The sequence below is a fragment of the Linepithema humile genome, chromosome 1 (genome assembly GCF_040581485.1).
Source record: "Linepithema humile isolate Giens D197 chromosome 1, Lhum_UNIL_v1.0, whole genome shotgun sequence".
NCBI classification, from domain to species: domain Eukaryota; kingdom Metazoa; phylum Arthropoda; class Insecta; order Hymenoptera; family Formicidae; genus Linepithema; species Linepithema humile.
Window position 1 is genome coordinate 14,605,871 of NC_090128.1, and position 24,377 is coordinate 14,630,247.

Genomic DNA, 24,377 nt, shown 5'->3' on the forward strand with positions numbered 1-24,377 from the left:
TACATTATTATGATGGCAGAAGGAAAACAAATTAATAGTTATAAATTGACATATTTATAAAAAAGAATATAATTTTAAATAAGTGTTCCGAATTAATTTAGCATCTGTATCTATATTCGTCATTAGTACCTGTGTTTTATTCCTCATCAAGTGCGCCGTTACAGCTACGGTTAATGCAACCAAGCGCATTAGAAATTGTGCTACCGAAGTAATAAGTAAGTTCCTCTGTCATAAGAATATCGATTACTTAATGTTCAAACCTCATGAATTTTATAACAAACTATTAAAATATATATATATATATATTACTTATACAAAATATTGGTTTCTCTATATTTATAGATATTGTATTGAATTACGTATCACATGATTGGATATTTCTCAAATAATTTATTGCAAATAAAAATTATTGCTTTTATTGCACTTATGAGTGTGTCACATCGCCTGATTTGCATTACGTTAGAATGATGTTACAAGTGATTGATTTCGATATATTTGGAAACTCAATATTACTACTCAATAAATATTTTTTAACTCTTAATATTTTTTACCAACAAATTTTATTAGACAGAATAAATATATAAAAATATTCATTTTTAATAATCTCTATCGCAATATATATAATTTTATTTAATTGTTTCTTTTCTTCGTTTAATTTCCATTAATCCCAAATTTTAACGTAACTTACAAGACATTACGAATATGCATAAACGGCAATTTTATATACCAACAATAATTATCCACATTTTGAAATTAAATTATTGAAAATTAAACTTTTACGTTTCCGATCAATGTTACATATTATACATATTAGTGATAAATTACATTTTATAAACCTAGATCTTATACCGTTATCGTAAATACTACATCTAAACTTTTAAAACATAAATATGGATTTTAAAACATAAATATTTATACATATACATGTAGCAAAGAGAGAATGTGTTATAAATGTCACATGACACAAAAGATATTCCTCATACGCCAGTTCGTGTTTCATACGCGATCATATCAGATATAACGAACTCGACAGTGCAAATGCGTGTGTGTAAATTATTTAATTAATTGCTTGAAACTGAAAAACTTATAAAATAACATGTTCTTTATATCGAAATTTGTGATAATAATCTTATTAAATAAAACTTACGCACATCTCACGCGAGATATGGAAACAATATTACTGCCAACATTAAGTCCGACAGGAGTAAAGGAGGTACGTACGTTTTGCAGTTATTATTCCATTTATTACTCGATCGTCGTTATTTAAGAATTTTAAAATTTTTTTCTTAATTGTTATCTATTTTACAGATATCTATAACACTAAAAGTTTTTGGACGATTGATTCAACTGAATCTGCATGGAAGTGATAGAGTTGTACCGCCTGCGTTCGAAGGATGGAAATATAATGTTAAAAACGTTACAGAAAAATTGTTGGAATTAAACGTATCAAGTCATTGCTATTATTATCATGAAGATCATATCAGCTCTGCGGCCATCGACTTTTGTCATGAACATGGATTGGTCAGTAATATTACAAAAAAAACAAACTGTTTTAAAATTTTTATGTTTTTACTTGTATACTGCATTACTTTTCGTTTTAAATACAAATATAACATGTAAAAAAAATATATCTTCTTAAAATTAGGAAGGACTTGTTTTTTTATGGAAAACAACACAATAGAGATTCGGCCCTTGCGGAACGAGTTTACGCCTATGTGCTTAATCGACGATTTTAGAGGACAATCAAATCTTTCATTTGGCAAACCTTATGTTATCAAAAGATCACTGCAATATTTTGCTGATTCAAAACTTTACCACCGGGACATGTTTAAACTGAAGCGACGTCACGCACGCAATGCTCGACAAAATTTAACTATAGAACTGGCCGTTTTTTTCGACGAAGCAGCATATCATATGTACATGCCTATTCTGGACAATGATGAGGATAAGTTACGCAATATGATATTAGCATACGTGAACCAAATTCAAGCCTTGTTGCATCATTCAAGTTTCGGTGCTCCTGTTGATATTTCATTGGTAAAGTTGGTAATAATGGATAAACAGCTGTCAAATTTGTCTGCTTTCGACGGTGACCATAAAAAGATGATCAATTTATTTTGCGATTACGTGAATTTTTTGTATTCTGAATACGGGATTGATTCGCTTCAGTGGGACATTGGCCTTTACCTGACCGGAATAAATCTATATGAGTCAGAAAAGGAACAAAAGCATTATGGTGTTGTAGGAAGTTCTTTCTTTAATTCCTCGTGTACACAGAATTCATCGTGCGCCTTAGTAGAAATCGGTTCTACCGGTCCTTACGCAGTCTCGGGTTTTGCGACGTCTCGTATTGCTGCTCATGAGATTGGTCATCTGTAAGTGTATGTATACTTTTTTTATACAATTAGGTATATGATATTTATTAGAAGAATTTTTATATTTGTGCAATTGAAAGATAAAACTGCTCAGAGTTTTTAAAAGATTTAGTTTTTTAAAGTGTAAAACTTTTGAGTAACAACAAAGTATTAAAAATATTGCAGATAAGGCATATTTTCAAACGTAATAATTTAATTGTTCAAAAGATTAGGAATGGAACACGATAATGGCTCTATCGATTCGACGTGTCCGAATGGCAAATACATAATGTCAGATTGGCAATATCTACGGGGACAAGTAACATGGTCCGCATGTAGTCGTAACATTACGAAAAATCTGTGGAAAGAAAAACCGTGTCTTTTTGATCACACGAGACGAGAAGAGACCGATGATCCATATGTACTGGGCCATTCACGTTATCACGATTTACCTGGAAGGGAATGGACTGCCAAAGCACAATGTGAATTATTTTTACGCGACAAAGATGCAAACGTAGTCACGTTGCATGATGTATGTCAAGTCTTACAATGCGAAACGCCTGACAGAAATAGGAATTTCTTCGCGGGACCTGCGTTGGATGGTATGTCTTTTTTGTAATTAGAAACTTTAATTAAAATTTTGAACTAAATTTTTTTCAGGAACTAATTGTGCACTCGGAAAGGAATGTCGCGGCGGAGAATGCATGGCCGTTATCACACCACCATACATTTTTTCGTATTGTGAAGACGATAATTGGAGTGAATGGAAAGAAGACTCTTGTAAAAGCAATTGCTTGACGAAATCCAAAGGCGTGGTAATCAAACGACGTTTTTGCAAACATGGTATTTACAAAACGGCTAGTTGTGATGGGCCATATTACGACGTGGTTCTGTGTAATGACTCCAGCCTTTGCACTGAAGAACGCTTTACGATTGCCGAATATACTGCTCTAAAATGTACTGAACTTAGCCTAAAAATAAAAAGACAGGGCAAAGAATATTTCAAGTACGAACCGTTAAATGAGCCAGGAAAGCAGGCCTCCCATGTCGTCGAGGAACCGTGGAGAGCCTGTACCATACACTGCCTACGTGAAGAAGAAATATCTGCTAATTACAGTCTGTTTTTTTTTTATGCACCACGCCAGGAAATGCTCGACTTAAAAATCGAACCATACTTTCCAGATGGAACGTGGTGTCACGAGAAAGATGGGCAAAATTATTATTGCCGCCAGCATTATTGTCTGCCGGAAAACAATTCAATCGAAGAATAATTACCGAAAGCTTCTCGACATGTGTGGGCAAGGATCTAAGAAAAAATAAAATTGCAAAACAAAAGTAATTCAATTTAGAAATGTTTAGTATTTGTTCAGTATAAAATCTAGGATCCATTAAATTATCGTCGTTACTTTCTATTTTAAGCAATAAATCCATTTTTTGTTAGCATATAGTAAATTTATACGAGAAGAAATACGTCGAATTATCGACATGAAAAATTCCATCCAAAATCCAAATAACTTAATAGTTAGTAATTGCATAAAAAAAAAATAAATATTTGTTAGTTGACAGGGATTTGAAAAAAATATAATGATAAATCAATGCTCAGAATTAATTAAGCATCTGAATCGATTTTCGTCATTGGTACCTGCTTTCCTTCTTCGTCGGACGCGCCGTTACAGCTACAGCCAATGCATTACATGTTGCTATCGAATTAATTAGTAGATTCTTCTTCCATAAGAAGATCGACTACGTAAACTTTAAATCTCTCGTGAAAGTTAGAATATACTACTTAAATATATATGTATATTACTTAAACAAAGTGTTGCTTTCTCTATAGTTATACTTGTATATATATTTATAATTGTATTGTACAACGTATCACATGATTGGATATTTCTCAAATTATTCATTGCCAATAAAGAATCCCTTATTGCACTTATGAGCGTGTCACATTGTTAAATTTACATTACGTTAGAATGATGTTACAAATAATTGATTTCAATATATTTATTAACTGAATATTACTACTCAATATATATTTTTAACTTTTAATATTTTTTACCAACAAATTTTATTCGACAGAATAATTGTATAAAAATATTAATTCTTAACAATGTCTGTTGCAATATGTATATATTTATTTAATTGTTTCTTTTCTTTGATTTCTATTGATCCTGAATTTTAACGTAACTTACAAGATATTACGAATACGCATAAACGACAATTTTATATACCAACAATAATTATCAACATTTTGAAATCAAATTATTAAAAATTAAACTTTTACGTTTCCGATCAATGTTACATATTATACATATTAGTGATAAATTACATTTTATAAACCTACATTTTATACCGTCATCGTAAATACTACATTTAAACGTTTGGATTTAAAAACATAAATATTTATACATATACATGTAGCAAAGAGAGAATATACAATAGGTGTCACACTACACGAAAGATATTCCTCATACGCCAGTTCGGGTTTCATTCGTGATCATATCAGGTATAACGAACGCGACAGTGCTAGTGCGAGTATATAAATTATTTGATTAATAGTTTAATAGTTTGAAATTGAACGAGAACTTAAGAAAATAAAATGTTTTTTTTATTGAAATATATGATAATAATTTTACTAAATGAAACGTACGCGCAAATTACGCATGATATTGAAACAATATTACTGCCGGCATCGAATCCGACAGGCGCAATAAAGGTACGTGCGTTTTACAGTATAATTCTATTTGTTGCTCGTTATTCGAGAATTATCAAATTTCTTTTTTAATTGTCATTCAAATTACAGATACCAATAACACTGAAAGTTTTCGAACGATTGATTCAACTGAATCTGCGTAGAAGTGATCGAATTGTATCGCCTGCGTTCAAAGAACGGAAATATAATGCGAAAGGCGTGACAGAGAAATTGTTTAAATTAAACGTATCAAGTCATTGCTTTTATTATCATGAAGATCATATCAGCTCTGCGGTTATTAACTTTTGTCATGAACATGGATTGGTCCCCATGTGGGAAATGACTACCGGCGAGATAATGGCCCAGTACCGATTTCTGGTACTGAGTATTGGCGCGTTACTAGATGCCAGTACTGATGTGATACTGGAGAAATACTGGGATGATAGAATTGGGCCAAGACTCGAATTACAGTACTACTTTGGTACAGAATTCCAGTATTGCTGCAGTACCGATTTCCATTATTGTTACGGTACCGATTTCCATTATTGTTACGGTATTAAATCAGTACCGATTCTCAACATAACAGTACTAAAAATCAATACCAATCCCCAATACAGTAACAGTATTAAATATCTGTTCTGTTTTCAAATACTATTATAGTATCAAAAATCAATACTGATTCTCAATACTGTAACAATATTTAAGATCAGTATCAATTTCCAATAATTAGTATCAATTTTGTGTGCGATAATTAAATTAAATTACAGTATTATTATTAGAATTATTTATTATACACATATAAAATAAATTAATTACATTATAAAATATATCAATTAATAATTAATATAAAATATTTTATTTATTAAATAAAATATTAAAACAATCTAAAAAAATTAATTACCAAGACCTCAACGTCCATTGAAGCATCCAAAATATTAAAATCATCTAATATAGATATCGGTAATGTAAGTTCAATAATCTGTTTTAAAGCAGAAACTGGATTCATTTCATCTTGATAATAACGATGATGATGATATAGTCTTTAGTTTCTTTAAATCTTGATATTTTTTGGTGTAAAATTACTTCTTTTTCAGCATTTTCTATTCAATGTTTACCACTGGATATAGCTGTAATTATGAGTTATGAAATTGATATAATTGCAATTAAAAAATTATTTTCCATAATACAAAAAAAGAGAGAATTTGACAACTAGTAAAAATGATAAATAACAGAATTATCACTCACAATAACTGTTATTACTCCGTTTCTCGGCCAATTATTCAAGGTTCTCCTTTTTCGTAAAGAAATATAATTCTTTTTTACTAAGTTTATCCGTTTTGTTAATAATGCAATGGACTAGAATATAGTTTCACTTTCTGTCACATTAAAATATACAACGGTTATACTCTTTGACATTGCCTCCTATGATGTATACTAAGTATTCGATGTTCTTCTTTTGCCAATTTTAGTGCTAAAAAATTTACCGGCATTGTACCATTTCGGTACTGGCATTCAACGCTCTTCTTTTGCCAATTCCAGTACGGGCACAGTACCTTGAATTTACCGGCAGTATACCGTTTCGGTACTGTAATTTGACATTTCTTTTACTAATTTTTGTACAGGTATAGTACAAAAAAAACTACCGGCAATGTACCATTTCGGTACTGGCATTCAACGCTCTCCTTTTGCCAATTCCAGTACGGGCACAGTACCTTGAATTTACCGGCAGTATACCGTCTCAGTACTTGACATTTGACATTTTCTTTTACTAATTTTTGTACAGATACAGTACCGTAAATTTACCGGCAGTATACCATTTCAGTACCATTATTCAATACTGATTTAGATAATGGGTTAGTACTAAACCATTGTTATTTTAATACTGGTTTTGTACTATGCCAGTACCGAAACGTAAAACTCGTTTTTCGGTACTGGATCTGTATCTCGCCAGTATCTAATACTAGTCTGATGTATAAAATTCCCACATGGGTCAGTAATATCACATGAAAAACAAACAGTTTTTAAATTTTTATGTGATTACTTGTGACCTTTATTATTTTTCGTTTTATATACAATGACACATAAAGAATAAATATATCTTTTTAAAAGCAGGAAGGATTTGTTTTTGTGGAGAACAACACGTTAGAGATACAGCCTTTGCGGAACGATTTCATGCCTATGTGTTTAATCTACGATTTTAGAGGACAATCTAATCTTTCACTTGGCAAACCTTATGTTATTAAAAAATCAATGGAATATTTTGCTGATTCAAGTCTTTACCACTGGGACATGTTTAAACTAAAGCGACGTCACGTGCGCAATGCGCAACAAAATTTAACTGTGGAACTTGCCGTTTTCTATGACGAAGCAGCATATAATACGTCCATGTCAATTTTGAACAATGATAAGGATAAGTTACACAATATGATATTAGACTATGTAAATCGTATCCAAAATGCTTTCAGTCGTCCGAGTTTGGATGCCTTTTTCAATATTACGTTAATAAGTTTAAAATATCTGAAAGAACAGCAGTTAAATTTGCCAATTTCTGATGGCGACGCTAAAGAATTGCTCAATTCTTTTTGCACATACGTGAATTTTCTTAATCCTTCGGACGATAATGATCCGCGTCACTGGGGCATTGGCCTTTACTTAACCGGAATAAATCTTTATGAATATATTCACGTATTGCAACCGTATTACAGAACCAAAAAGAATTATGATATTAAGGGAAGAACCTACCAAGATGGCGCATGCAATCCGCTTTTATCTTGCGCAATAGTAGAATTCCGTGATTCATCTGAAATCACATCATCTCTTGAAGCTATTTATAAGATCGGAAATCTGTAAGTTTTTGTATATTAGTTTTACGTATAGAGAATAAATTACATTTTATAATAAAATTTATTTAATTGTACAATTGCACAATAAAATCAACAAGTAAACAGTCATTATTAAAAAAATTTATTCTTTAATTGTTTACCATGTTAACTATTACTAAATCATAAGATAAATACGAATATTTCAATCAAATAATGCAAAGTGAAACATATATTTAAAATTAATAATTTATCTGATCAACAGTTTAGGATTAACACAAGAGCAAAGTTCTAGCGATTCGCAAAAGTGCGTAACATGGTCTAAGAATAGTAACAAAATTGAAAAACTCTGGGAAACAAAAACGTGTCTTAGAGATCAAGCAAAAACAATGATTTCCAAACCGGAAAACATCAATAATGACAATGCGGGACAGAACTTAACCATAGAACTTGCCGTTTTTATCGACGAAGCAGCATATAATAAGTCCATGTCTATTTTGGACAATGATGAGGATAAGTTACACAATATTATATTAGCGTACGTGAATCGCATCCAGGCTGCCTTTAATCGTCCGAGTTTGGATGTTTTTATGAATATTACGTTAATACGTTTAATTATGCTGAGAGAACAGCCGTCAAATTTGCCAATTTCTGACGGCAATGCTGGCGAATTGCTCTTTTCGTTCTGCACATACGCGGATTCTCTAAATTTTCCGAACGATAATAATCCGCATCACTGGGATATTGCCCTTTACTTAACCGGAATAAAACTTTATGAAAATGTTATGGTAAAATTTAAAACGCATGACAGAGATGAGAAGAATTTTCAGATTACGGGATATACTTACTTCGATAGCGTATGTAAGCCGCTTCTCTCATGCGCGATAGCAGAATTCCGTGACAAATCTGAAGTCGAATACCCTCTTACTGCTATTAAGATGATCGGAGAGCTGTAAGTTTTTAAGAACTAGTTTTACGTATAAATTGAAAATAAATAACATTATATAATGGAATTTATTTAATTGTAGAAATGTACAATAAAATCAACAAGTAAACAATCATTTCAAAAAAATTTCATTCTTTAATTGTTTGTTATATAAACTATTAATAAACTAAAAGATATTTAAGAATATTTTAATTAAACAATGCAAAGTAATGCATATACTTAAAATTAATAATTTATCTGTTTTACAGTTTAGGATTAATACCAGAGCAAAGTTCTAGCAATTTGGAAAGGAATATAACATGGCCCGAGTATAATTGTAATGAAATGGAAACACTATGGGAAAGAAAAACATGTCTTAGGGATCAAACAAAAAGGATGAACTTTAAAAAGGAAAACATTGATAATACGCAAAAGAAATTGATCATAGAACTTGCCGTTTTTTTCGACGAAGCAGCATATCATATGTACATGCCTATTCTGGACAATGATGAGGATAAGTTACGCGATATGATACTAGCATACGTGAACCAAATTCAAGCTTTGTTGCATCATTCAAGTTTTGGTGTTCTTGTTGATATTTCATTGGTAAAGTTGGTAATAATGGATAAACAGCTATCAAATTCGTCTACTTCGACGGTAACCATACAAAGATGATCAATTCATTCTGCGATTACTTGAATTTTTTGTATCCTAAAGACGGGATTGATTCGCTTCAGTGGGACATTGGCCTTTACCTGACCGGAATAAATCTATATGAGTCAGAAAAGGAACGAAAGCATTATAGTGTTGTAGGAAGTTCTTTCGTCAATTACTCGTGTACCGAGATTTTATCGTGCGCTTTAGTAGAAATCAGTTCTACCGGTCCTAACGCAGTCTCGGGTTTTGCGACGTCTCGTGCTGCTGCTCATGAAATCGGCCATCTGTAAGTTTATGTATACTTTTTTATACAAATTAAGTATATAATATTTATTAGAAAAATTTTCATATTTGTTCAATTGTAAGATAAAACTACTCAGAGTTTTAAAGAGATATAGTTTTTTAAGGTGTAAAACTTCTTAGTAACTACAAAATATTTAAAAATATTGCAGATAAGGCATATTTTCGAAAGTAATAATTTAATTGTTCAAAAGATTAGGAATGAAACACGATAATGACTTCATCAATTCGACGTGTGCGAAAAGCAGATACATAATGACAGATTTTCAATATTTGCGGGGACAAATAACATGGTCCGAGTGTAGTCGTAACATTACAAAAAATCTCAGGAAAAGAAAACCGTGTCTTCTCGATCATACAAGACGAGAAGAGACCGAAAATCCATATGCACTGGGCCATTCGCGTTATCACGATTTGCCAGGAAGAGAATGGACCGCCAAAGAGCAATGTGAATTATTTTTACGCGACAAAGATGCAAACGTAGTCACGTTGCATGATATATGTCAAGTCTTACAATGCGAAACGCCTCGCAAAAATGAGTATTTTTTTGCCGGACCTGCGTTGGATGGTATGTCTTTTTTGTAATTAAGGAGTTCAATCTAAAGTTTTGAACTAAATTTTTTTTAGGAACACGTTGTGCACTCGAGAAAGAATGTCGCGGCGGAGAATGCGTGGCCGTTATCGAACCACCATACATTTTTCCGTATTGTGAAAACAATAATTGGAGTGAATGGAAAGAAGACTCCTGTAAAAGCAGTTGCTTGACGCAATCCAAAGACGTGGTAATCAAACGACGTTTTTGCACACATGGTACTTACAAAACGGCTAGTTGTAATGGGCCATATTACGACGTGGTTCTTTGCAATGACTCAAGACTTTGCACTGGAAAACGCAAAAGAATTACCGAATATGCTACCACCGAATACAATTTAAAGGTGAAAAAGGGAGGCGGAAAATATTTCAACTATGATCCAGAAAATGGGCCGGGATGGAAGGTCATTCATGATAAGACGAAACTGTGGATAGCCTGTACCGTATATTGCCGACGAATTGTATCTGCTGCAAAAAAGCAATATGAATATGTGGCACGCCTGGAAATGCTCGACTTAGATATCGACTCATACTTTCCAGATGGGACACGGTGTCACTACGAAGATGGCCAGAATTATTACTGCCTCCAGCATTACTGTCTACCGGAAAACTACTCAATCCAAGAATAATTGTCGAGAGCTTCTTGATATGTGTAGAGTAGGATTTAAGAAAAAATAAAATTGCAAATACGCATAAATCAATTTGAAATCATTTACAATTTGTTAAGCATCAATTCTAGAGCCCGTTGAACAAGCGATGTTACTTTTTATTTTACGTAAGAAATCTATTTTTTGTTACAAAAATCAAATTTATAAAAAATACGTAACATTATCAACATAAAAAATAAATTCTATCAATTACATTGTTATGATTGCAGAAGGAAAACAAATTAATAGTTATAAATTGACATATTTATGAAAAAAGAATATAATTTTAAATAAGTGTTCCGAATTAATTTAGCATCTGTATCTATATTCGTCATTAGTACCTGTGTTTTATTCCTCATCAAGTGCGCCGTTACAGCTACGGCTAATGCAACCAAGCGCATTAGAAGTAGCGTTATCGAATTATAAGTTGGTTGTTCTTTCATAAAAACATCGATTACTTAATGTTCAAACCTCATGAATTTTATAACGAACTATTAAAATATATACAGGGTGTCTGGCAATAATCGCCCCACCGGTCATATACAGGTAGAGGAGGTCAAATCGAGTAGAAAAGTCCTTTACCATTTTTTAATTTTCATAATAAGTACTGAGTAATTAACGAAAAAAGATCGGCGAATCCGCGCGAGTAAAGCGCGCGCGGTGAGAAGGACGTCCCACTGCTACGCCACAGTATATGTATAACCAGTAGCGTCACTTGATAGAAATAGTGTCGAAGAAATATCACAGCGCATGCGTTGCATTACTACTGACAACATGGCGTAAGTTGAGCAACACAGTAATGTGGTTATGTTTATCAAACATAGACATAAGTATTAATTTCAATTCTATTAATAAAAGACTGATAATTTTCAGTTTTAAAAAGATTTATAAAAATTTTATGTAAAATGAAACGCGTAATTGTTGGTGGTTTTATGTGTGCAATGAATGATTGCAATGAAAACTCGGGTGCAAATCGTCATTTAAGCTTTTTTCGTTTTCCATCTCATCCAGAAAAGTAAATTATTCACGACAATTTTTCATACGTACGTATAAATATTTAATTATTTCTAAAATTACAGTAATATACTATATTTCAGAGCCAAATTGTGGTTAGAAGCATGTGGTATAAAGAAGAATATCTCACCAAAAAAACTATACAATAATTATAGAGTTTGCTCAAAACATTTTGCTTCTCATATGTTTTTAAATGATTTAAAAAATCGACTTCAGCCACATGCAATTCCGAGTGCAGTTATTATTACTAATAAAAAAGATACTACTATACAGAGTGAAACCAATAGTAAATATATTTTCTATTATTAAGTATATTATTACATTTACATTTGTTTGTTGTTTATTTAATGTATTATTATTACTAAATTTTAGAAAATATTTTAATAGAAACTTCAACTAAAAATTCTACAGGAGATATAGAAACAGATATGTTTAGTGCTGTGGCCATGTGTTCAACAACCAATTTGACAGGTAGAATATTACAATCAAAAAAACAATTTAAAAAAATTTGATTAATCTAAATTTTATTAGATTTATTTCGAAGATGTTTTATTTTTATTTGTAATTTTAGATGTTGTTGTGAGCACAAATTCAACTGAAAATGTTAATATGTCAAATAATGATCATCGAACATCTAAAAATGATAAAACTACTCAGACGGAATTAAAATTATCGAACTCTAGCCCAAGGAAGGTAGCTCTTAGAAGAAAATATGATGCTGCAGAAAAAAGAGCAAAACGTGCAAAACTGAAATATAATAAGAAAGAAAAGAATATAGAAGACATTACTTTCAACGATTTCCAAAAACTTCTTTACAAATTTTATCCAGAATCGATAGCTGATTTCATGAAAACTCAAGCAGATATTCTACATAAAAAGAAAAATGGTAATAGATATACAAAAGATTTTAAAATGTTCTGTTTAAATTTATATTTTAAAGGACCCAAAGCGTATAGATTATTAAGCAAAACTTTTATTTTACCGTCAAAAAGAACACTTGAACGCACAATAGAAGGACTTATAATTTCCCCAGGATTACAAGATGTTATATTTGAAAGACTTAGGATTAAAACTGAAAATTTACATTCATTAGATAAGTATTGTTGCATAAGCATTGATACGATGTCATTAAAAGCAAGTTTATTTTATATGATTAATAGAGATATGGTAATTGGATTTCATGATACAGGTTGTACTAAAAGTTTCTTAACAGCATGCAATGCAGCGATAATCATGGTTAGAGGTTTGACAAATAAATTTAAGCAACCACTTGGTTATTTTTTTCTTCATTCAGCTATGAATGCTGATGAATTACGAATTATTATTATAGAATGTGTTACAAAGCTTCAAAACATAAATTTAAGAGTTATTGCGGAAGTCACAGATATGGGAACAGATTATCAAAAGGCAGCTAAAAAATTGGGTGTAACTGAAGAAAGTCCTTACTATATCGTTAATGAGCAACAAATATTTTACTTCTTTGATCCACCACATCTTATTAAAGCAGCTAGAAATAATTTATTAACTAACGTTATTAAATCAGGAGATAAAATTATGTCATGGCAATACATAGAAAAATTATTTGAAATAGATAAAGAAAACATAAACAGGTTAGTACCTAAACTGGCTCAGGACACACACATTTATCCCAATAATTTTCAGCGGATGAAAGTAAAATATGCTGCTCAAACCTTAAGTTTTTCTGTAGCTTCTGCTATTAATTCAATGATTTCACTTGGACATTTACCGGCATCTGCTAAAGATACATCAGAATATGTTGAAAAATTAGATGCTGCTTTTGATATTTTTAATTCATCATGTATTAATGAAAAGAAACCAAGCAGAAACGCGTTTGTAGCTTCAGAAGAACAAGTAGAATTGTTAAAATCATTACAAACATACTTCAGCAGCCTCAAAGTTTTTACAAAAGATGGCAAAGATATTACAAAAAAAGTTAATGTATTTAGATACTGGAATCAAAACATAAATAGCTTAAATAAAATGTGGGAATACTTACAGGAAATTCGTTCAGAATTTAAATTTTTATTAATGAGGCGTATCAACCAAGATATACTCGAACATACATTTGGAGATATTAGGAATTTATCGGGCAATGCATTCAACCCAACTCCAGTGCAATTTTATTACTCTTTTAGAAAATCATTTGCTACCAATCATTGTTCAGTTCAGACAGGAAATTGTACCTTAGATATTGAGGAATTGCAAACAGACATGATGACTAGAATAGCACAATTTGAACACGAATCTTTTGTACAAAATACATCACTGCAAAAGAATACATCTATTCAAATTGATGACCATGATTATCGACAAAAAGACGTTGTAGAAGATAATGCATTTTATTATATTTGTGGTTATCTTATGTCAAAGAGTTTGAAAAAACATTCCTGTGATACATGCGAGACTTTTGCCAAAGACATTGACAATTTTAATAATAATAGATATTATACATTATTTAGAGCATTTAAACCTACTGAAGAAAATATATACGGCGGATTATGCGTTCCAAACCAAATATTTGTGACCTATATAGAAAATTTAGATAACATTTTTTTTAACCATTTACGTGCACTTATTTTAAATAAATCCGTTCTTCAAACAATGATTACTTTTTTAGAAAAAGTTTTCTGTCCTCATCCATGTGCTAATTTTCCAAAAAAATATTTTCTCGCATTGTATGCCAGAGTTCGTCTTTATTTTACATTAAAATTCGCTAACAGACGTTTTAAAACTCAAGAAAGAAACAAAAAAATTATAATTTTGACTCATAAATAACTTACTATGGTTAATGTTTGTTTCTCTAAGAATTTATTTTTAGTTTAAGTTATTTATTTTCAGTTTATTATAACTTTATTAATACAATGCTAATATAATTTTTAATTATCAATTATTAAATCTAAATATCAAATTATTTTTGTTATTTAATATAATATTATTATATGTTAAAGATAAATGAAAATAGTTTAAAAATGTATAATTTTTGTTATTTTGTAAACATTATAATAGTGTTGAAAATATTAATAAAGTGTTTTATCTTTTAATTAATATTATTTTTAGGTGACTGAATTCCTGTTAAAATATTCAACACATGCTTATTAAGAAAATAAGTTATTATAATAACAAGACAGAAATAAATTAATACTTTCCGTGCTAATTAAGTACACTAAATAAATTAACAATACGCATGGCAAAATAAAATAAATTATTGTCTTTCCGTAATAAATTGCTAATTGTAACTTGCAAATGTTAAAAATATTATATATTTCTTTATTATCAATTTTTATATAGATGTATTGTAACATTTGAAAAGTTTTGTTTGTTTTCGAAAAGGATAACAAAAAAATTTGAATCATTGATCAAGAATTTATATTGTAATTTAAATTTTATACACACTTCAATTGTAAATAATCAAAATGTACATCAATTTGCTTATAAATAAAATAAAAATTATAAATTTTACCTGTTTATTATAAATACAAAAATAATTTATTATATAATACAATATATATATATTTTATATTCTTATTTATTAATTTTATTTTTCATATTTTTATATGATTACTTGCGTTACTTTAATATTATATTTGCAAATTTGCAATATTTATTTAAAAAAATATTAATTGCGAATACTTGTATAATATGAAAATAATTTTCTATAGTTGTCTTCCTTTCTCACAATTTTAATATTAGCGCGCTACTACTACCAAGAACATGGCGACGTGACATGTGACCTAGGACGCTAACATCAAAAGAACCGACACGGAGTGCCGCTACTGGTTATACATATACTGTGGCTACGCGATCACTAGGACACAAGGATCTAGCGTTACGCGCCGCTCGTATGTTGCCATTGTCATTTGTAGAGCGCTCCTCCCAACGCTTCATCGCGCGCCTAGTGATCGCATAGCAGTGGGATGTCCTTCTCACCGCGCGCGCTTTACTCGCGCGGATTCGCCGATCTTTTTTCGTTAATTACTCAGTACTTATTATGAAAATTAAACAATGGTAAAGGACTTTTCTACTCGATTTGACCTCCTCTACCTGTATATGACCGGTGGGGCGATTATTGCCAGACACCCTGTATAATCCCAATCCACTCTGTCCTCGAACTCTCGGATGAAATCCTCAGATAGTTTTTGGTATTCTGATATTAATTCCCAATCAACTTCGTCCTCGAATTCTCTGATGAAATCCTCAGATAGTTTTTGGTATACAGATATATAATCAAGATTAATCTTGTTCTTAAAATTTACAACAAAATCTTCTGATAGTTTTTGATATCTAGATATTGATTTCCAGTCAACTTTGTCACAAAATTCTCTAATGAAATTCTCCGATAGTTTTTGATGTCTAGATGTACGTTCCCAATCGACTCTGTCGTTAAATTCTCTAATGAAATTCTTCGATAGTTTTTGATGCATAGATACGAGGTTCCAATCGACTCTGTTCTCGAACTTTCTGATGAAATCCTCCGATAATTCTTGGTATTCTGATATACATTTCCAATCTACAGTATCATTAAATTCTCTGATAAAATTTTCTGATAAATTTTGGTATTTAGATGTTAGTTCCCAATCGACTCTGTCGTTAAATTCTCTGATAAAATCTTCCGATAATTTTTGGCGTTTAGATATAAACGTCCAATATACTTTATGATTAAATATATTTTCGAATTCTCTGATAAAATTTTCTGATAATGTCTGATGTTTTACTATATATGTCCAATTTACTTTATTATTAAATTTTCTAATCATATTTTCTGTAAGATTTTGATATATAGATATAAGATCCCAATCTAACTGATCTTGAAATCCTTTGATAAATTGTTCTTGTAGTTTTATATATTTAGATATATATTTCCAGTCTATTATTGTAGATATAATGTATTTTTCTATATATTTTCTTAAGTAAGGTATATTGTAAAATTCAACTATTTCTTGCATTTTTAGTTTTTCGCACATTACAATAATATGTCAAGTTTACTATCAAAAAAGTTGATTATTAAATTTAATAATTTGATATTAAAGATTATGTTGTTTTATTTTAATATCATTAACATATATTTAAAAGAATTCTCAATATACAATGGAAAATTATAACTCGATATCACTCGATGTATGTAGTTGTCTGAATTTATGATTTTATCTATTTGTTTAATAAACTCGTCGTTTGTGTTTAGAGATCTAAATTTGAAATAAAATACTAACAATCCCAAAGTAAAACATATTAAAACTAAAACAAATAATATAATAGTCATTTAAATGGATAACGTTTATTATTATTTGTCAGGAAGTTTTATAATATATATATTTTATATTATAAATTATAATCATATATTTTTAAACCAAGTTACAAATACTTTATCAGATAATTATTTGAAAATAACATCTATAGACGAGAATGTAGATATATTTAAGAATTTAATTTTTGAAAGTGTTATATATCCTAAAAGATTATATATATAATTGTTTTGATGAAATATTTTATGAAATAAAGTTTAAGTTGGATATATGTAATTATATAATGATACAAAATAACTTACTTTTAAGTTTAAACAATGGTAAGAATATAATTAAGATTATATTAAAATTGAATAATGGAATTGTACAAATACTTGATGAAAAACTTAGTGATATTCCATATCTACTAGATATGGAAAATACTATATTACTATTGTACAATTCTACAAATATTAAAAAGTTGAAACATTTAGACGATATAGATTATGTAGTTAAAGATGATATATTTAAAGAAGATAATATCGTCATTAAAAAATTACTTAAATTCAAGAGTGAAAAATATTCAGGTATTATGTATGTAACTGATTTTAAAAATAAGTACTTGTTTGAAGTTTCTAAAAACGAGATAAAGGATGTATCGTTTGGAAATGTTTACATATTTAATAGCGACATAATTGATTGTTTTAATTTAAATGATACAAGTTTATTAATAATGTTATATAGAAGAAGCAAGAAAGGCTTAAAGTATTATATATTTACAAAACAAGACGGGAGTTACATAAAATTTAAGACTATAAATGATGTTATTTCCTATTTGGATGATTATTACACTATAATAAGGGAGTCTGTATATGTAAAATAGTAAAGTTTTTGAAATTTTATAGATTTATGTATAAAAATGAACTTAATTAAGAGAAATAAGTCTGTTGAAGAATATTGTAAGATAAAATTATTTAATTCTTTAAGAAAAATATCTAATGATTTAGATATAACTAATGATAACCTAACTTCTTTTATAGATAAGTTAAATATAATTAATAATATAACAACAGAAGAATTAGTTGATTATCTATCTGGTTATTTATACGAAAAAGTACTTAATAATTACGATTATGCAGTTTTAGCATCTAGAGTTGTTTTGTTTAATATTAATAAATCTGGTTTTAAAACATTTGATGAATATGTTAACTTTTTTGTTGATATATTTAATAATGATTTTATTGATACATATAATAGATATAAGGACGATATTAACGAAATAATTTTGCATGATAAATATGTTTCTAATTATATAGGACTTAAAACATTGACATCTTATTTGTTGAAGTACAACAATAAGATAGAAAATCCTTGTTATATATGGATGAGAGTATCTATTTCTATAAATAGTAAGTATGACTCAGATATTGAAAGTATAAAGAAGACGTATAAGTCACTATTGAATGGATTTTATATACACGGATCTCCTACATTATTTAATTCTGGACTTAAAAACCAACAGTTATCTAGTTGTTATTTATTACAGATGGATGATAGTATAGATAGTATTTATGATTCTTTGAAGGACATTGCAAAGATATCTCAAGGAGCCGGTGGTGTAGGACTTGGTATAACCGGTATAAGAAACGAAGGTTCTAAGATAAGAAAGGTTGATATATCTAATGGTTGATATATCTAATGGTATAGTAGGAGTTTTAAAAAATATTAATTCAACGGTCAATTATGTAAACCAGTGCTCGGAATTAGTCTGAACATTTCAGCCGATTTCCGTGGTATACGCCTCTTTTCCTCTCCTTACCGCGCGCGCCGCAGCCGCTAGGGCCAGCGCCGCCGAGCGTTAGGAGCGACACTATCTGATTGTGAGTGGGTTCTTCTCCCTATTTATTAAAATTAAAAAAAATGTATTAAAATTTATTAAAAATAAATTTTTTATTTTTAAATTTATTAAGTGTAAATATTTCAATAGATTTTGACGTCACCCATGAGATACTAATGCTGACGCGTTTTTTTTTAAGTGGTTTCCCCCGTAGACCTATTCCACTAAAGATAAAAATAAATTCTTAATTTAAAAAAAAATATATATAAAAGAGATTTTCTTAATTAGATTTTCTTGGCCTTTTATGGGAATGAACAATTGATGCAATAATGTAGATAAAAACCACTTTTTGAAAAACGTGTCAGTATTAGTACCTCATGGGTGACATAGAAATCTATTGAAATATTTCCACTTAATAAATTTAAAAATAAAAAATTTATTTTTAATAAATTTTAATACATTTTTTTAAATTTTAATAAATAGGGAGAAGAACCCACTCATAATCAGATAGTGTCGCTCCTAACGCTCGGCGGCGCTGGCCCTAGCGGCTGCGGCGCGCGCGGTAAGAAGAGGAAAGGAGGCGTATACCACGGAAATCGGCTGAAATGTTCAGACTAATTCCGAGCACTGATGTAAACCAATCTGGTAAAAGACCAGGATCTGCTGCTGTATATTTAGAACCATGGCATCCTGATATATTAAAATTTGTAGGCGCTAAAAGATTTTTACAAAACGAGGAATTTTCAGCAAAAGATTTATTTTATGGATTATGGATTCCTGATATATTTATGAGAAGAGTTAAATCAGGAGGTAAGTGGTCGCTGTTTGATCCTAGCGTATGTAAGAACTTACACAATACACACGGAAAAGAGTTCGAGGAACTGTATGAATATTATGAAAACAAAGGTATGTATACAGATCAGATAGATCCTAGAGATTTGTGGGATAAAATTATAGATACTCAGATAGAAACTGGAGGTCCTTATATTTTATTTAAAGATACGTGTAACATACAATCTAATCAAAATAATCTTGGTACAATTAGATGTAGTAATCTTTGTGCTGAAATAATACAATATTCATCATCCAAAAGTATATCAGTTTGTAATTTAGCATCTATAAATTTGGTAAAGATGTTAAGAAATAATAAATTTGATTTTAACTTACTTAAAGAAACTGTTGAGTTGATAGTAGAAAATCTTAATAAGATTATAGATGTAAATCATTATCCGTCCGATAGTGCATTATTATCAAATCTAGAAAATAGACCTATAGGTATAGGAGTTCAAGGTTTAGCTGACTTATTTCATGAAATGAAATATTCATACGAAGACGAAGAGGCTAAATTGTTAAACAAGAATATATTCGAATCTATATATTATTATGCATTAAATAAAAGTTGTAATTTGGCTAGAAAATATAATAAAACATATAAAAATTATAGTACATCTCTTGTTTCAAAAGGATTACTTTATTTCGATTTCTATGATCTAAACGATTATAAGTTTATTAATGATTTCGATTCTCTTAGATTAAAGATTAGAAAATTTGGACTATATAATAGTTTGTTAATTGCTCAAATGCCAACAGCAACAACATCTCAGATATTAGGGAATTACGATTGTGTTGAACCTTGGATATGTAATATATACTATAAAAAAGTGCTAAATGGGAATTTTAAAATTGTTAATAGAAGAATGTATGATGATATTAAAAAAATTGGATTGTGGGATGATAACATGAAGAATAAAATATTAAATAATAACGAATCTATAAGAAATATTTTATCAATACCTGAAAATATAAGAAGAATATATAAGACAATATATGAATTGGACAGTGATGTATTAATTGATTATTATATAGACAGGGCTCTGTTTATAGATCAAAGCCAATCTATGAATATTTATATAAATAGTAATGAGGAAGATATATATAACAAAATAAATAGGTTGATATATTCAAAGCATGGAAATGTAAGTTAAAGACAGGATTATATTACTTAAGAATAGAGACAAAATATATCAAACCTAAGGAATTATGTGAATCTTGTTCATCTTAAATATAATTTTTTATTTTGTTTATTATATATTTAATATTTAATTATAATTTGAAATTTTATTGCTGTATGTAAAATGGATAAGGCAAATTGTAGACATCTTCTGTTTTACAAGACTTCAGATAATGCCTATGCTCCAGTTAAGGCATCGATGTGTTCTGCTGGATATGACTTAAGAGCGTCCTCAGATCATATTATCTATCCAATTCCAAATAAAAATGATCCTATACCGACTAATTTGAAAGTTATAATACCAAACGGATGTTATGGAAGAATTGCTTCCAGATCTGGACTGGCTTTAAAATTGTTAGATGTAGGAGGAGGCGTTGTAGACAGTGATTATAGAGGAGAGATATTTGTAATAATGTATAACTATGGAGATGCTCCGTTTGTAATAAATAAAGGAGATAAAATTGCTCAAATTATATGTGAGAAGATAGAAAATGTTGAATTATTAGAGATTACAAAAAATGAATTAGATATCAATAATACAGAAAGAGGATCAAAAGGATTTGGATCTAGTGGAATAAAATAGTAAGTTACATTCCTTTTATAAAATTTTTAATCTTAATTTTAGTATTTTTATCTTTAGAACTTAAATGTTTCGATTTTAACGATAGAATTTTTTTTTCTGGATGGTATGCGAATCCGTACATATTATGTTTATAGCTTTTAATTTCGTTTAAGAATGTCATGTTATTGTATCTTTTATATTTTATATATATGTTTTTATCATTAAATTTATATAAATTTTTATGTAATAATGACTTTCTTATACACCATTTATGATTGTGATATTCGTTATCTAACATCGTTCTGTATATATAACATCTTGAAAAAGTAACGTTTGTAAAATATTTTACGACATGTTCCATTCCGAGGCATATACATATTTTTGGTTTATTTGTTTCCATTACTAAATTTGTATATTCCCAATACTTGGATTTGTAATCAGAAAAGTTTGACTTTCCTCCTGGTAGTATATATCCTGTTATGTTGTATATATCGTCATATGATCTGAATGTGTTTTTATCGAAGCTATTATTAAGAGTTATGATTTTATCTATTTCGTTGAAGTAATTATATATATGACTTAAATCAGTATGTTCTGATTCTTTGAATACAATAAGTTCTGATTTACAAGAAAAAATTATAACTAATAAAATTAATAATTTCATTTATTATATTATAATTATAAATAGTTTTAAGATTGGAATAAATTAATATTATTAATGTTTATACAAATATTTAAAGATTAACGACTAGAAAAATGTACAATATTAATTATTTTAGAACACACATGCTCCTCCCGGTCTTCTGTGATCAAATGTTGCAGAAATTTTACCATTATCAATACTTATTCCTGTAACTGCACTATAATCTCCCCTCATATATGGTATTGATTCGTGGTAGTTATATCTTCTGTATAATTCACGATTATTTTTACTAAATTCTCTTTCGGAGAATAATAAATTTGGCTCGAGTTGATGATGAAATCTCGGAGCTTTGATAGCATCAACTATATTCATATCTTTGTTTATAATATTATTTAACACTTGAACTATTGATGATATTATTTTATGACCTCCAGCTGCTCCTAATACGTATTTGGCATTATATTTATTAGTCTTTTTGTCTAACTCACTTAAAATACTAGTTGCAATAGACGAGATAGGATATTTTCCTGGCTCTGGAAAATTATATTTAGCAGGAGGGAGATGACCGGCGTCTATCCTATTTGGAAGTGAAAAATCGCTCATTTGGTTGTTAAATATTATACCAGATTTTGAAATGATCCACGATCCAAATCTTAAATTTATTGTACTCGTTAGGGAAATAATAGCATCATTTGTTTTAATTACAATATTTGCTGTTCCAGAGTCTGGTAATAATGAAAATCTCTGATAGTAATGTTTATCGTCGTTAGATGTTTTATTATTCAATAATATTTTATTTAACGTTATTTCTTGGAATTTTTTATTTTTCATCAATCCGATTAATCCATTCATATTATTGAATCTCGGATCTCCGAAATTTGTCCTAATTGAAAATGAATACTTCAATGCTTCTATTATTACATAGTTCAATCTTTGTTTATCGGAGTTATTATTCTTTTCCATATATGATTCTAGGATACTTAAAACAAAAATAACAGATATACCTCCCCCTGGAAGATTTGTTGTTTCTAACTTGTATCTTTTTCCGTTGAAAGTATAATACTGAACCAAGGGTTTTGTAATTAATGGTTTGACTTTAAGAAAGTCGTTGTTTGTTAATATTCCGTTTTGCGAATTAACTTCATTTAATAGCATCGTTGTGTATGTTTTATTTCTGTAAAATAGTTCTCCTCCATACTTTGAAATATCTTTTAGAGTTTTTGATAAATCTTTTCTTATCCATATATCGTTATTTTGGTATACCACATTCCAGTTTTATTATTTATAAAAACATCTCTATATTTTTCTTCAATATATATATATATATATATATATATATATATATATATATATATATATATACATGTATTGATATTTCTCTAGTATATCTCCTATTACACATTCAAATCCGTTATCTGCAAGTTTTGCTATTGGATTCACTATATTTTCCCACTTTAACTTTCCATAATTATTATGCAAATGGTAATATCCCTTTAAGGCGAAAGGAACTCCAACTACTTTACCAAATATTTTATTAGAAGTTTTAAAATCAAAAGAAGATGTATTTAATTTTATAGGCGCGACTTCTCTGGAATTTATTATAAAAGTTTTATCTGTTTTTAAAAATTTTATTATTCCAAAGAATCCTCCTCCGAGTCCCATATCTTGAGGTTTTCCAACACCTTCACATAACATAGTCGAAATAGCTGCATCAATCGCGTTACCTCCCTTTTCAATTATTTCTTTTGCGTTCTCTACGCATACTCTAAAGTTACTAACTATTGCATTGTTCCCAATCTTATCATATATAGAACTATCATATTTTTTACAGCTACAAACTAATAATTCTACTAAATATAAAAAGTATAACAGTTTCATTTATTTAAAATGAAAATTTAACAAATATTGAAAATATAATGACTAGAAAATATTGCTGGAAGATGAAAACAAAATTTGTTAATTATATATACTCGAATCTACTAAATCTTAATCCATAACCTCCTCTTCTCAAATCAAATACTGGTTCTCTTATAAATTCCAGTAACAGTATTGTATGAGCTATAATCATAAATTACCACGTTATTA

The 24,377-nt window shown here is 29.3% G+C and overlaps 2 protein-coding genes and 1 long non-coding RNA gene across 7 annotated transcripts; all 3 read left to right on the forward strand.

Moving 5' to 3' along the window:
• The first annotated feature begins 996 nt into the window (after nt 1-996).
• On the forward strand, nt 997-3,676 carry LOC136997543 (A disintegrin and metalloproteinase with thrombospondin motifs 3-like). 2 transcript variants are annotated; one of them, XM_067348462.1, is made up of 4 exons: nt 997-1,213; nt 1,309-1,521; nt 1,646-2,956; nt 3,015-3,676. In XM_067348462.1, exons 3-4 carry the CDS (start codon nt 2,590-2,592, stop codon nt 3,623-3,625), a joined length of 978 nt encoding a protein of 325 aa, XP_067204563.1. In that variant the 5' UTR covers nt 997-1,213; nt 1,309-1,521; nt 1,646-2,589; the 3' UTR covers nt 3,626-3,676. The 2 variants fall into 2 exon arrangements, with proteins under 2 accessions (XP_067204563.1, XP_067204564.1); XM_067348463.1 differs by having other exon boundaries at nt 997-2,956.
• Nucleotides 3,677-4,363: 687 nt separating this feature from the next.
• LOC136997544 (uncharacterized) lies at nt 4,364-6,997 on the forward strand. The gene is made up of 2 exons (XR_010888256.1): nt 4,364-5,070; nt 5,158-6,997. It is a non-coding gene; the product is annotated as an uncharacterized lncRNA (long non-coding RNA).
• Nucleotides 6,998-7,057: 60 nt separating this feature from the next.
• Nucleotides 7,058-11,293, forward strand: LOC105679563 (A disintegrin and metalloproteinase with thrombospondin motifs 19-like). 4 transcript variants are annotated; one of them, XM_067348461.1, is made up of 5 exons: nt 7,058-7,892; nt 8,131-8,817; nt 9,060-9,733; nt 9,942-10,315; nt 10,375-11,293. In XM_067348461.1, exons 3-5 carry the CDS (start codon nt 9,462-9,464, stop codon nt 10,965-10,967), a joined length of 1,239 nt encoding a protein of 412 aa, XP_067204562.1. In that variant the 5' UTR covers nt 7,058-7,892; nt 8,131-8,817; nt 9,060-9,461; the 3' UTR covers nt 10,968-11,293. The 4 variants fall into 4 exon arrangements, with proteins under 4 accessions (XP_067204562.1, XP_067204560.1, XP_067204559.1 ...); XM_067348459.1 differs by having other exon boundaries at nt 7,064-7,892; nt 9,900-10,315; XM_067348458.1 differs by having other exon boundaries at nt 7,064-7,892; nt 9,900-11,293.
• Nucleotides 11,294-24,377: the final 13,084 nt, after the last annotated feature.

Excerpts from the sequence above, each read along its gene's own strand:
- LOC136997543 (XM_067348463.1), top strand. The coding sequence starts at position 2,590 with ATGGAACACGATAATGGCTCTATCGATTCGACGTGTCCGAATGGCAAA. Across the intron at positions 2,957-3,014 it reads CGCGGGACCTGCGTTGGATG|GAACTAATTGTGCACTCGGA; the intron begins GTATGTCTTTTT and ends AATTTTTTTCAG.
- LOC105679563 (XM_067348458.1), top strand. The coding sequence starts at position 7,219 with ATGCCTATGTGTTTAATCTACGATTTTAGAGGACAATCTAATCTTTCA. Across the intron at positions 7,893-8,130 it reads ATTTATAAGATCGGAAATCT|TTTAGGATTAACACAAGAGC; the intron begins GTAAGTTTTTGT and ends TCTGATCAACAG. Across the intron at positions 8,818-9,059 it reads ATTAAGATGATCGGAGAGCT|TTTAGGATTAATACCAGAGC; the intron begins GTAAGTTTTTAA and ends TCTGTTTTACAG.